The sequence below is a fragment of the Hordeum vulgare genome, chromosome 4H, assembly GCF_904849725.1.
Source record: "Hordeum vulgare subsp. vulgare chromosome 4H, MorexV3_pseudomolecules_assembly, whole genome shotgun sequence".
NCBI lineage: Eukaryota > Viridiplantae > Streptophyta > Magnoliopsida > Poales > Poaceae > Hordeum > Hordeum vulgare.
This window is the reverse complement of record NC_058521.1, coordinates 526394477-526406164: the sequence shown is the minus strand read 5'-3', so window position 1 is coordinate 526406164 and position 11688 is coordinate 526394477. Positions and strand designations below refer to the sequence as shown.

At 48.1% G+C, this 11688-nt stretch overlaps 1 protein-coding gene across 1 annotated transcript; it reads right to left on the bottom strand.

Moving 5' to 3' along the window:
* Positions 1–505: 505 nt before the first annotated feature.
* LOC123446768 (high molecular mass early light-inducible protein HV58, chloroplastic-like) lies at positions 506–1438 on the bottom strand. The gene is made up of 2 exons (XM_045123313.1): positions 1236–1438; positions 506–1151 (listed from the first exon to the last, which is right to left on the bottom strand). Exons 1-2 carry the CDS (start codon positions 1350–1352, stop codon positions 690–692), a joined length of 579 nt encoding a protein of 192 aa, XP_044979248.1. The 5' UTR covers positions 1353–1438; the 3' UTR covers positions 506–689.
* Between the last annotated feature and the right edge of the window lie 10250 nt (positions 1439–11688).

Below are 11688 nucleotides of genomic sequence, written 5' to 3'. Positions count from 1 at the left end.
CTCAGCGTCGCTGTCCGTCATTGTAGATCGTAGATCGTCGAGGCTCTGATACCAATTGTTGGCTTTTGAATGTGCGTATGCAGCCGTACAGGCATACCTATGCGATTCTTGCTTCGGCCGTTTACTTGATGGAACTTGCGTAACTAGCGACACGAATAAAACTGGTCGATGGATTTGATGGCTAAAGGCCCGTGTCGAGCCTTTGGTTTGTATTGCTTTTCGTTTTTTTGATGTTACAAGCACCACTCCTAGGATGCCGTCTATCCACATCCATAAATGACTATGGAAATAAACTAGGACTAGATATCCTAAATAGGAAAATTCTAAACATACGGAGTAATACGGGATGTTTACGGACTCGTTCGTTAGCTGATCTCCACCGCCCCCTGATTCTAAGGGGGTGTGGACCCCCTCCCCCTTATTTCTTTCAATCATCTTAGCCCATCTAATCCTTTTCATAAATTTTCGTAAAAACTGTCCGTACTTGTAGCGTCGCTCTCCTAAATACTATCAGGACTCGGTTTGGCTTTTTTTTCATAATCCTATATGTACAGGAAGAACGTGATCAACTCACATCCGTTACACAACGCTCTACCAAGAGTCCGTACCACTAGTTCCTCACCATGACAACCAGTACGTACACGCACGTACGGGAGCAGTACACTGTACACACTACACACTAGCTACTTTCAGACGTTGACGAAGGGCGTGCCGGTGATGAACTCGGTGACGGCGAGTGCGACGAGGCCGAGCATGGCGAAGCGGCCGTTCCATAGCTCGGCGTCGGCGGTCCATACGCCGCTGGACTTGCTCTCCACACTCTGTCCCTGAAGCAGCGGCACTAGAGACGCCACGGAAAACACAGCCGCTGTTGTCAGGAACCATCCCAGCCCGGCGCTGCTGCCGACCTGGTCGAGTAGCCCGCCGCCGCGCGCCGCCTCGACGGAGAGCGCCGCCACGAAGCCCACCATAGCGAGCCGGCCGTTGATGCGCTCCGGCGCCGGGCCGCTGAACGCGAGCGCGTCCCAGACCGAGGGGTTAGCCTTTGGCTTGGGTTTGGGCGCCGCCGGGGTCGTGCTCGGGATTGGGGTTGGGTTTGAGGTGGATGTCGATGCGCTCATCGTCTCCTCCTTGGTCTGCTCGACACCCGGCTGCAGAGGGCATCGTGAGTCAGCACAGCACACTCGAAAATACAGTACAATGATGGCACAGTCAGGCGACCAAAAGACGCTTACCTCGGTCTGGGCCCTGACGAGGAGGGCGCGCCGGCGCGGCACCGCCGGAGACCAGGAGGCGGAGCGGCCGACGACGGCGGCACCGGAGAAGGAACTCAAGGACACCATGGTTGCCATTACTCAGTACTCACAGGTCACAGCAGGAAGCAGGGGACTGGCTAGATCAAAGTTGGTTCGTTGTGGTGGACTGTTGATTCTGTGTGCTGTTGCCGATGACGAGTGGGCGTTTATATAGGACACGGCAACACGGGGAGGACGAGCTAGCCCGGCCGTGAGGGGGTGGCCGCGGCGGTGGCCACGTCGGCGGGCACTCCCCAGCCGTGAACGTGTAGAAGTTGTTCGTGCAGCGATAGCCGGGTCACGACGTGGACGTCCAGGGCACCATGCAGAGGGCCTCCGGAGCTCGCCAAAACGTGCCACAGAAGGTGGCACAAGTGAACTCTAGGACTCCACGGGTCGTGGAAGACTCTGGAAAGTGCCAGGGACAGCACGACTGCACAAGGGCGAAGAAAGTGAGTTTGCGTTTAGGTCTTGGCTTGGTTTTTTGCGAGAGGTAACGAGAAGCAATTAGAGAGACACGCACGCATGCATCGAGCCGGTGATCGAAGTCCAGACGCATGATGCGAATGGACAATTATTCCATGTTTTACTGTCGGCTGTCCCGTGTTTAAATGACAATTCAGTATTACAAAAACCGCGCAAGCGTATCATATGATCATGTATTCATAGAAGTATTCATAGAAGAAAGAGCTAAGAGTATCTTTAACAGACCCGCTAGATAAATGATCTGTTAAAAGAAACTACATACCATGCTAGAGACTAAAACTATCGCTCCAGGAGCCACCCTAAAATCTTGCATGCAGTAAACAAGGTTTAGCGTGCTAGATAAAACGGCATCAGGCGTTGTGTATTTGGCGTGTCCGCTCACGCGTGCCGCAAAATCTAGGCTGCTGCAGGTGGGGCCGTCGGTTTAGACGTCATATTTTACGACGCCTTTTGGAGCAAACGCCCTCCAACATGCTACAAAATGCTATTTCAACATTGTATAACTTTTTTAGCACGCATTTGTTGGAGATGCTCTTAGCAGCCACACCCATCACGACTTGCACCATTGGCACAGTGCCGACCACTCGCCTTGCAAAAAAGTCCACGAATACACTAAGCTTACATTTATGTTCATTGATAGAAGAGAATAGAAAAAATACAACAAATAATATAACATGCTATGCGAGCGCAAGAAGGCGAAAACATAATGCTCGAAGTAGAGAGATAGTGGATGCTCAGCCCAAACAAAGGACATAACACAACAAAATCTGACTAGCCCGGCCTTCAAATAGTTTTAAATAGCCCGCTATAGCCTCGCTATAGCCTTTTCAGCAGGATGCCGTTAAATGATATCATGTACAAATATGCCGCTATAGCCCGCTATAGCTGATTTACAGGCTCGTCGCTATTTGCCGTAGCCCGCTATTTAAAACATTGATTCATAGAAGTATACATAAAAGAAAGAGCTGAGGAAAGAGCTGAGAGTATCTTTAACAGACCCGCTAGATAAATGATGTGTTAAAAAAAACTACATACCACGCTAGAAACCAAAACTATCGCTCCAGGAGCCATCCTAAAATCCTGCATGCAGTAAACAAGGTTTAGCGCGCTGGATAAAACGGCATCACGGGTTGTGTATTTTGTGTGTCCGCTCGTGCGGGCCGCAAAATCTAGGCTGCTGCAGGTGGGGCCGTCAGGTTGGACGTCATACTTTACCGCGCCTCTTGAAGCAAACGCCCTCCAACGCGCTACAAAATGCTATTTCGATGTTGTATAAATTTTTTAGCACGCATTTGTTGGAGATGCTCTTAGCAGCCACACCCATGACGACTTACACCATTGACACAGTGCGATCACTCGCCTTGCAGAAAAAAGTCCACAAATACACTAAGCTTACATTTATGTTCATTGATAGAAGAGAATAGAAAAAATATAAGAAATAATATAACATGCTATGCGAGCGAAGAAGGCGAAAACATGATGCCCGAAGGAGAGAGATAGTGGATGCTCAGCCCATATAGAGGACATAACACAACAAAATCTGGCTAGCCCGGCCTTCAGCCACATAAGGCAAGGAGACGGGTACCAGGGAACCTAGACCGCGCCAGCCACGACTCTGAACCTGGGTGAATGAGCGTACTCACACCTAGAGCACCTAGAAATAGGTGAGAGGGTTGCAGGACCCGGATAGGCCACAGGCGGAAGCCATAGGGGAAGCACTGTCGAGGACGTACATAGCGCCTCGGATGCCCATGCTTTGAGAGGTAGCCGAGACCAATGTGACATTCCACATGACGAGATCCAACATCGGGGACTCCGAGTGAACAAGACAAAACGTTCAAGAAGGGGAATGATGTCGCGGTGTCGTCGTTATCCCATCCTGTGAATTAGAATTGGGTTTCCCAATGATCGAAGGGTCACATATAGAGGCCATGGTAGGGCCTTCAAGAAGAAGAGGACACCCACAAGCAACATCATTGCCTGTGTGAGAGAGCCGAGAAAGGTTCTTGCCCTGGCCTAAGTCCGCCCAATCTCAAAGTGCGACTAATCTTCGAATGGGTTTGGTAATTCATAACAACATATACATCATTGAATTAATGCTTATTCAAAGAATATTTTCGGAAAGTTCAATTAGATAATGCAATGAGATGTTAAGGTGGATCCCTCAAATGCAAGGGACAAAGCATTGGCAAAAGCTCCAAGACTCTGCATTTTGGTTTAGTGATCCAAAATCACATTAAGTCTATAGGAAAACCAATACTATTAAAAGGAGATGAGGTTTTGACTAAGGACTATTTTCTCAAGTGTTAGAGATATTGCACCACAAACCCTCGACCACCCCTCACATTCCCATATGTCCAAAACTCAAAAGCCTAATTCGATCCCATCGAATTCATGAAGTCCAAACCCATAAAGATACACTTGATAAAGCCACTGCCTGGACCCAAGAAACTAAATCTCACCAAAGCATTCGGTCTCACCAAAGTGCACTTACCAACCTTCTGTAACCTATCGACATCATCTCAGAATTTCTGGGTGGTTTCGATCGTGTCACAGAAGTGTGGACAGTGCTTAGGTCATCACTCATCGGTCCCTCCAAGTGGATTCATTCGGTCTTACCGAAAACCTTAAAGTTCAGGACTTTTGTACTGGTCAGACTCCCTGAATGGTTTCAATCGGTCTCACCGATTAGTGCATAAAGTTGTGTAACAGTCAGATTTTTGGTGATGGCTATATATACCCCCACCCACCCCACCAGCTCACCCAGAGCAAATCAGGACTTCCCATATCCACTTTCTAAGAAAGAACCACCTACACTTGTGTTGAAATCAGGAGGATTCCACTCCAACCTTTGATCCTTGGTTATTAGGCCCTTCAAGGAGTGCGGATTTCTGGAGAGCTCCACTAAACTCGGTATTTAAAAAATATCAAAAAGCATATTAAAAAGTTTCAAAGAAATAGGAAAAAAAAACATGGAAACATATATGTACTCCGCAAGAACGTGTTGAATTTTGTCGAAAAATATTGTGATTTGTAGTATGTACAAAAAAGTCAAAATTCTGGCCCAATAACAAAAATAAAAGGCCTATTGAAAATTGTATATTTGTCTTTTTCTGTAGATCAGGTGTGAGCGTATAACGATGTGAAGCTTTGTACACACACATAGTATACATGGGTATGTGTGTTCATTGATAAATTAAAAAATATCGCGCTCTAAAAAATAAAATTTGAAAACGAGCTTCATGGAGGTCGGCCTCCTTTAACATTTGTCGCCCCCTCAAGTTGCTTTCTATTCCAATCCTTCTCCTACTACCATGTCAAATATGCGATAAAGTGATTGAGTGTTGAGGAGACTATATTCTGAAGCACAAGGGCAAGGAGTTCATCATCAACAACAACATCTATTATCTTTTGGGCAGTGGTCTCTCCTAGATTTGTTAGGTGTCACTTGGGTCTCCAAATCTTGTGGAGTTGAACCTAGAAATTTGTAAGAGCAAGAAATTCACCTACTTCAGGAAGATCTACCACGTGGTCTCTCCTAGATTTCTTAGCTTCCACACGCGTAGGAGGACCATCGGAAGACCTGTCGGCATAGCTACCCCCCTAGGTACCCCATCCCGTCTAACCCTGACACAAACGACGGACCGATCTAGCCCTTTGACTTACGCCGGACGGGGTTTGGCCGATGGACCTTTTCACCGGGTTCTCATAGCCCAGCCCATAGCTACACCCCCGAACACGGTCCCGGCCCAAGATTCCCTCCATGTCGGCCCGACGTGGCCGTTTCCCCACTCCGTGACACGGCGGCAACGACGCCGGCGAGGGGGGGGGGGCACACCCACGGAGCCGCGTGCGGGGTGCTTGCATCTGCCACCATGCTTCCACACGTGTAGGAGGGCCCTATGCAAGACCTGGCGGCATAGCTACCCACCTAGGTACCCCGTCATGTCTATCCCTCACACAAACGACCGCCGGATCTTGCCCTTTGACTTACGCCGGACGGGGTTTGACTGATGGACCTTTTCACTGGGTTGTCATAGCCGAGCCCATATCTACACCCTCGAACACGGTCCCGGCCCAAGATTCCCTTCATGTCGGCCTGACGTGGTCATTTCCCCCCTCCGTGACACGGCGATACCGAAGCCCGTGAGGGGGGCACTCCCACAGAGTCGCGTGTCGGGTGCTTGCGCCTGCCACCACACTTCCACATGGGAAGGAGGGCCCTCCGCAAGGCCTAGCGGCGTAGCTACCCCCCTAGGTACCCCGTCCCGTCTAACCCTGACACAGAGGACCGGCGGATCTAGCCCTTTGACTTACAGTCGGACGGGGTTTGACCGATGGACCTTTTCACCGGGTTGTCGTAGCCCAGCCCATTGCTACACCCCCGAACACGGTCCTGGCCCCAGGATTCCCTTCGTGTCAGCCCGACGTGGCCGTTTCCCCCTTTCTTTGCACGACAGCAACGACGCCCGTGAGGGGGGGCCCACCCACGGAGACGCGTGCCGAGTGCTTTTGCCTGCCACCACGCTTCCACACGTGTAGGAGGGCCCACCGCAAGACCTGGCGGCATAGCTACCCCGCTAGGTGCCCCGTCCCATCTAACCCTGACACAGACGACCGGCGGATCTAGCCCTTTAACTTACGCCGGATGCGGTTTGACCGATGGACCTTTTCATAGGGTTGTCATAGCCCAGCCCATAGCTACACCCCTGTACACGGTCCCGGACCAAGATTCCTTCCATGTCAGCCCGACGTGGTCGTTTCCCCCTCCGTGACACGGCGGCAGCGACGCCCGCGAGGCGGGGGGGGGGTACTCCCACGGAGCCACATGCTAGGTGCTTGCGCCTACCATCATGCTTCCACACGCGTAGGAGGGCCTACCGCAAGACCTAGCACAAGTGAACTCTAGGACTCCACGGGTCGTGGAAGACTCCGGAAAGTGCCAGGGACAGCACGACTGCACAAGGACGAGGAAAGTGAGTTTGCGTTTAGGTCTTGGCTTGGTTTTTTGCGAGAGGTAACGAGAAGCAATTAGAGAGACATGCACGCATGCATCGAGCCGGTGGCGCATGATGAGAATGGGCAATTATTCCATGTTTTACTCTCAGCTGTCATGTGTTTAAATGACAACTAACAAAAGAGCCCGTGCGTTGCAACGGAAGAGAAAATAACACACGCTTTGAACGCAATATTTTCACATGGCATCACATTTGTGTTGCCGACGATGGCTTTAGTGCTCACACAATGAAAATGCGTTTGAATATACAGTCACTCGGAATAAGATGAGAAATATGTTGTTTCTCTCCACTAGGTTTTTCAAAGGTGTGCATGTGTTGTTAACGATGTTTTCTTTCCTCTCAATATGGTTTTAATTTAATGGATGTTTATTGCAATTCGTATCGTCGCCGGAAAGAGAAAAATAAGGACCGTGCACTAGAGATTAAGTTTGCACCAAAAATAATATTTAAGAAGTATTCAACAGCTAAAAATAACATCCTATTTAGATTCTACACATTTTTTAATCAAATTTCATATATAACATGTGAAAATCGGAGTTTAAAAGATATGGATAATTTTGTTTTAGATAAAATGATGATTGATTAACTGAAAAGTTATGTTTTTTTTGTTAAAATACGGAGAGCGGGTTGATTACCTGAAACATGAGTTTTTTTTTGGAAAAATGCAAAAAACGATTCGTTTTTTGACTTCAATCCGGACTGCGGGTTGATTACCTGAAACATCACGGGGTTTTATGAAAAATGCAAAAAAAGCGATTCGTTTTTTGACTCAAAAATGGACTACGGGTTGAATACTGGAAAAGCAAGGGGTGTCTTTGCAAAATGATCGCGATGGACGACAGAAGCGCTCCGCGCTTTATTATTAGGGAAAGATTCAGTACTACAAAGACCGCACAAGCGTATCATATGATCATGTATTCATAGAAGAAAGAGTTAAGAGCATCTTCAAGAGACGCACTAGATAAATGATGTGTTAAAAAAACTATACAACACGCGAGAGACCAAAACTATCGCTCGAGCAGCCGCGTTAAAATCCTGCATGTGGTAAACAAGGTTCGGCGCGTTGGATAAAACCGCATCACGCGTTGCGGATTTGGTACGCCAGCTCGCGCGTTACAAAATCTGGGCTGCTACAAGTGGGGCCGTCGGATTGGACGTCATATTTTACAGTGCCTCTTAGAAAACGCCCTCCAACGCCCTAAAAATGCTATTTTAATGTTTTATAAATTTTTAAGACGCGTTTATTGAAGATGCTCTTAGTAACCACACTCGTCACGACTTACACCATCACACACTGCCAACCACTCGCCTTGCAAAATAAATCCATGAATACAGAAAGCTTACATTTATGTTCATTGATAGAAGAGAATAGAAAAAATACAAGAAATAATATAACATGCTATCCGAGCGCAAGAAGGCGAAAAAATGATGCCCGGAGCAGAGAGATAGTGGATGCTCAGCCCAAACAGAGGACATAACACAACAAAATCTGACTAGCCCAGCCTTCGGCCACATAAGGCAAGAAGACGGATACCAGGGCACCTAGACCGCGTCAGCCACGACTCCAAACCTGGGTGAATGAGCGTACTCACACCTACAATGCCTAGAAATAGGTGAGAAGGTTGCAGGACCCGGACAGGCCACAAGCGGAAGCTATAGGGGAAGCACTGTCGAGGACATACATAGTGCCTCGGATGCCCATGCCTTGAGAGGTAGCCGAGACCAACGTGACATTCCACATGTCGAGATCCAGCATCGGGGACTCCGAGTGAACAAGGCAAAACCTTCAAGAAGGGGAATGGCATCGTGGTGTCGTTGTTATCCCATCATGTGAATCGGAATTGGGTTTCCCCCAGTGATCGAAGGGTCACATATAGCGGCCATGGCAGGGCCTTCAAGAAGAGGAGGAGACCCACAAGTAACATCATTGCCTGTGTGAGAGAGCCGAGCAAGGTTCTTTGTAATGCCCGAGATGTAACCCTTGCCATATTTGGACCCTTCCCTGATTAGGATCATGATTTCAATGCTATAGAGTATCATTTCATGTGGTCATTTCATGTCATCACCTTTGCATCATGGCATCATCCTTTCTTTGGCTTTATTTTATTTTCCTTCTTGTTGTTGTTGTTGCTAGCTATGCTTGGGGTGGTGTGTGATGAGGTGGTGAATCCCAAGCTATGATTCAAACTATGGTTGTTTTCAAATAAGGTTTCAAAACCCTTTCTCCATTATTATTTGAGCTAATGTTTTTAACTTGCTAAAAACCTGTTTTAAAAATGTTGATCTTTTAGGGTGTTACCTTGTGATTGGGGGTATTGAGTTTGGGGTTTTAAAACTTAAGTTAAAGGGGGTTTTATTTACAAAAACAGTATATTAAATTCTGTTTTGATTTTAATTTAGTTGCTCCAAAAATCAGTTTTAGATTTTATTTAAATAGGGCATAATTCCCTTATGCCCTAGGTATTTTTATTTTGTTTTCTTCAAACCCATGTGTGGCTGTGTGCATTTTTATTTGCAGGTGTTATTTAAAACGTGAAAACCCTTTTTTTTAAACAGGGTGGCCAGGTGGGCTGGCTCCCTCCTTCCCCTGGCCCATCTCCTTCTTTCCTCGCGCAGTATGACCGAAGGCCAGCCACTGATCCTTCCTCCCCTATGATCTTGCGGCTCCAAGCACGCCTGCTGAGGCCATTTAAGCGGCTCGTCGCCCTCTCCAGCCATAGGCCGTTCCATTTCCCCCTTCTGCTCTCCGTTGCGCTGTCAAGGAAGCCCTCCGATGCCGACGCCATGGGAGGGCTTCGGTGAGCTCGCAGCAGGCAGCAGTTCGTGCTCCTCCGCCTCTTCGTTAGCCCCAGGAGGACGCGGTGGCCGTGGAGGCTCCGTTCCCGCAGCAACCGGACGGTGACGGCCTCTTCCACGACGTCCACGATTTCGACTACTTCCTCTCCTGCCGGCGATCTCCTCTGCTTCGGCTCGTCGCCCTCCCTCCTCTCCTGCGCCGGTTCCTCGCCTAAAACCTAGGTGATTGTGCGCCGTCTCCCCCGCTCCTTCCCTCTCTGTCAGCATGTGCAGATGGACGCAGCGACGCCTTGCCGGAGTAGCGCCGTAGGAGCTCGAGCAGTAGCTGTCGCCGTAGTTCCTCGCAGTAGTAGTACCGCAAGGTAGGACCTTTTCCCGCGCTAGATTCGGGAATGGATTCCCCGTACTGTCCGCAACCCTCGCCGGTGACCAGCCCCGCAGATGAGCCCCCGTGTGCTCGCCGGTGGTCGCCTCTGGTTCGGCCATCATAGTTGCAGGTGGCATCAAGGGGTATGCTCAAAAGAGCAACTCCCCCTCCCTGTCAAGCATCCGTTCGTAGCCCAACTGGTTTAGTGTGTGGGCTTGGTGCCTCAGGTCGCGGGTTCAAATCCCCGCAGACCCCCCTTTTTTGTTGTTTCATGTTATTTCAGTGTAGCGTCGTCAGAAGTGCTAGCTTACCTGCTCTGTTGCTCCTACTAGAGGAGAAACAAAATGCTAGCACGGTGGTAGCCGATGGGTGGTGCTACCAGAGGGTACTGGGTTCCCAGGGTCTCCCCATTTTGTTTTTGCTTCACTTGTTATTTTTTCCCTATTCCTTTTCTTGGGCAGCAAGGAAGCTTTGTTTCTTTTATCAAAACCAATGGTATGCATTTCTTTTAATGCCTAGAATATTCATGCATGTGTGTGTGTAGGTATATGTGCACATGAGTGTGTGTATGTGTGTGGATGTGTGTGTGTGCACATGAGTGAGATGTGCACACATGTGAGTGTGTGTGTGTGTGCATATTGTTGCACATGCACATGTGCAAGAGGGCCTAGCCCCTCATGTTGCACCTTTGGTAGTGTGTGCGTGTGAGAGCACATATGTGTGTGTATGTGCTCATGCATGTGTGTGTGTGGGCATGGGTGCACATATGCACTTGTGCATGAGGGCTGACCCCTCATGCTTGCCACTGTGGAGTGATGTAGTGGTGTATGGGCTTGTGTGTGTGCATGTGTGTAGGTGTAGATGTTGCTACTTGTGCTATATCTACATGTGATATTGTTCCTATATATCATACTGGACTCTAGGTGGTGTTTTTCGAGCTAGCTTTGTTCCTAGATGTTACATGCAAGTACCCATGTATTATATATGCTCTTGGGGTAGAATCATCCCAGGAATCCATTGGTGGAATCAGATTTCACTTTAGAGCAACTTCATAAAACTGTCATTTTTCTGTCATGATGCCATGTTTAGTGCTTTGTATTATGTGTTGCCTTGACCCTATGAGGATGAATCCTTGATGTGGCAGTAGTAGGTGAACGCCTCTACAACATGTGCTCTTAGTTTTGTTCATAGGAATTTGTATGCACATATTGTGCCTTGTCAAAGTTGACACTTGGCTGAAACTGACAGCTTTGTGAAAATCTGTGATTTTCACTAAGTTTGAGAATCTGCTGTTATTTTCTTCCCGTGTTGTCTTGGTTGCAAAAGCTCGTGTGTTGGGAATCAGCCCATGCAACAAACTAAAGTTTGTGTGATTTTGTGTTTGTCTAGCTCCCTGTTAAATTTCATGCTTATTCACTTCCTGTTGATATCATTTTGGAGGCTGCCAATATGCTTCAGAGCATAAGCAGCTGGTGAAAATCTGAGATTTTCACTAAGTCCTAGAATCTGTAATATTTTGTCCAAGTTAGTGCCTGTAGATCTGCTCATGTGTGATGCCTTTGTATTAAATTCTTGCACAGGGTTGTAGAGCTTTTGAATGGCTTCTGCCTCATGTCTTGTTTGGCTCATTTGGATGGATGTAGCTACTTTAAATATTGTGGACAAACGGCTATGATGCTGTTAAAAATAGATTGCATGTTTTTATTGATTTGAAGCTTATGTGGGC

Coding starts and splice junctions, on each gene's coding strand:
- LOC123446768 (XM_045123313.1), bottom strand. CDS start 1,352: ATGGCAACCATGGTGTCCTTGAGTTCCTTCTCCGGTGCCGCCGTCGTC. Junction 1,152..1,235: donor TCGTCAGGGCCCAGACCGAG/GTAAGCGTCTTT, acceptor TGCCCTCTGCAG/CCGGGTGTCGAGCAGACCAA.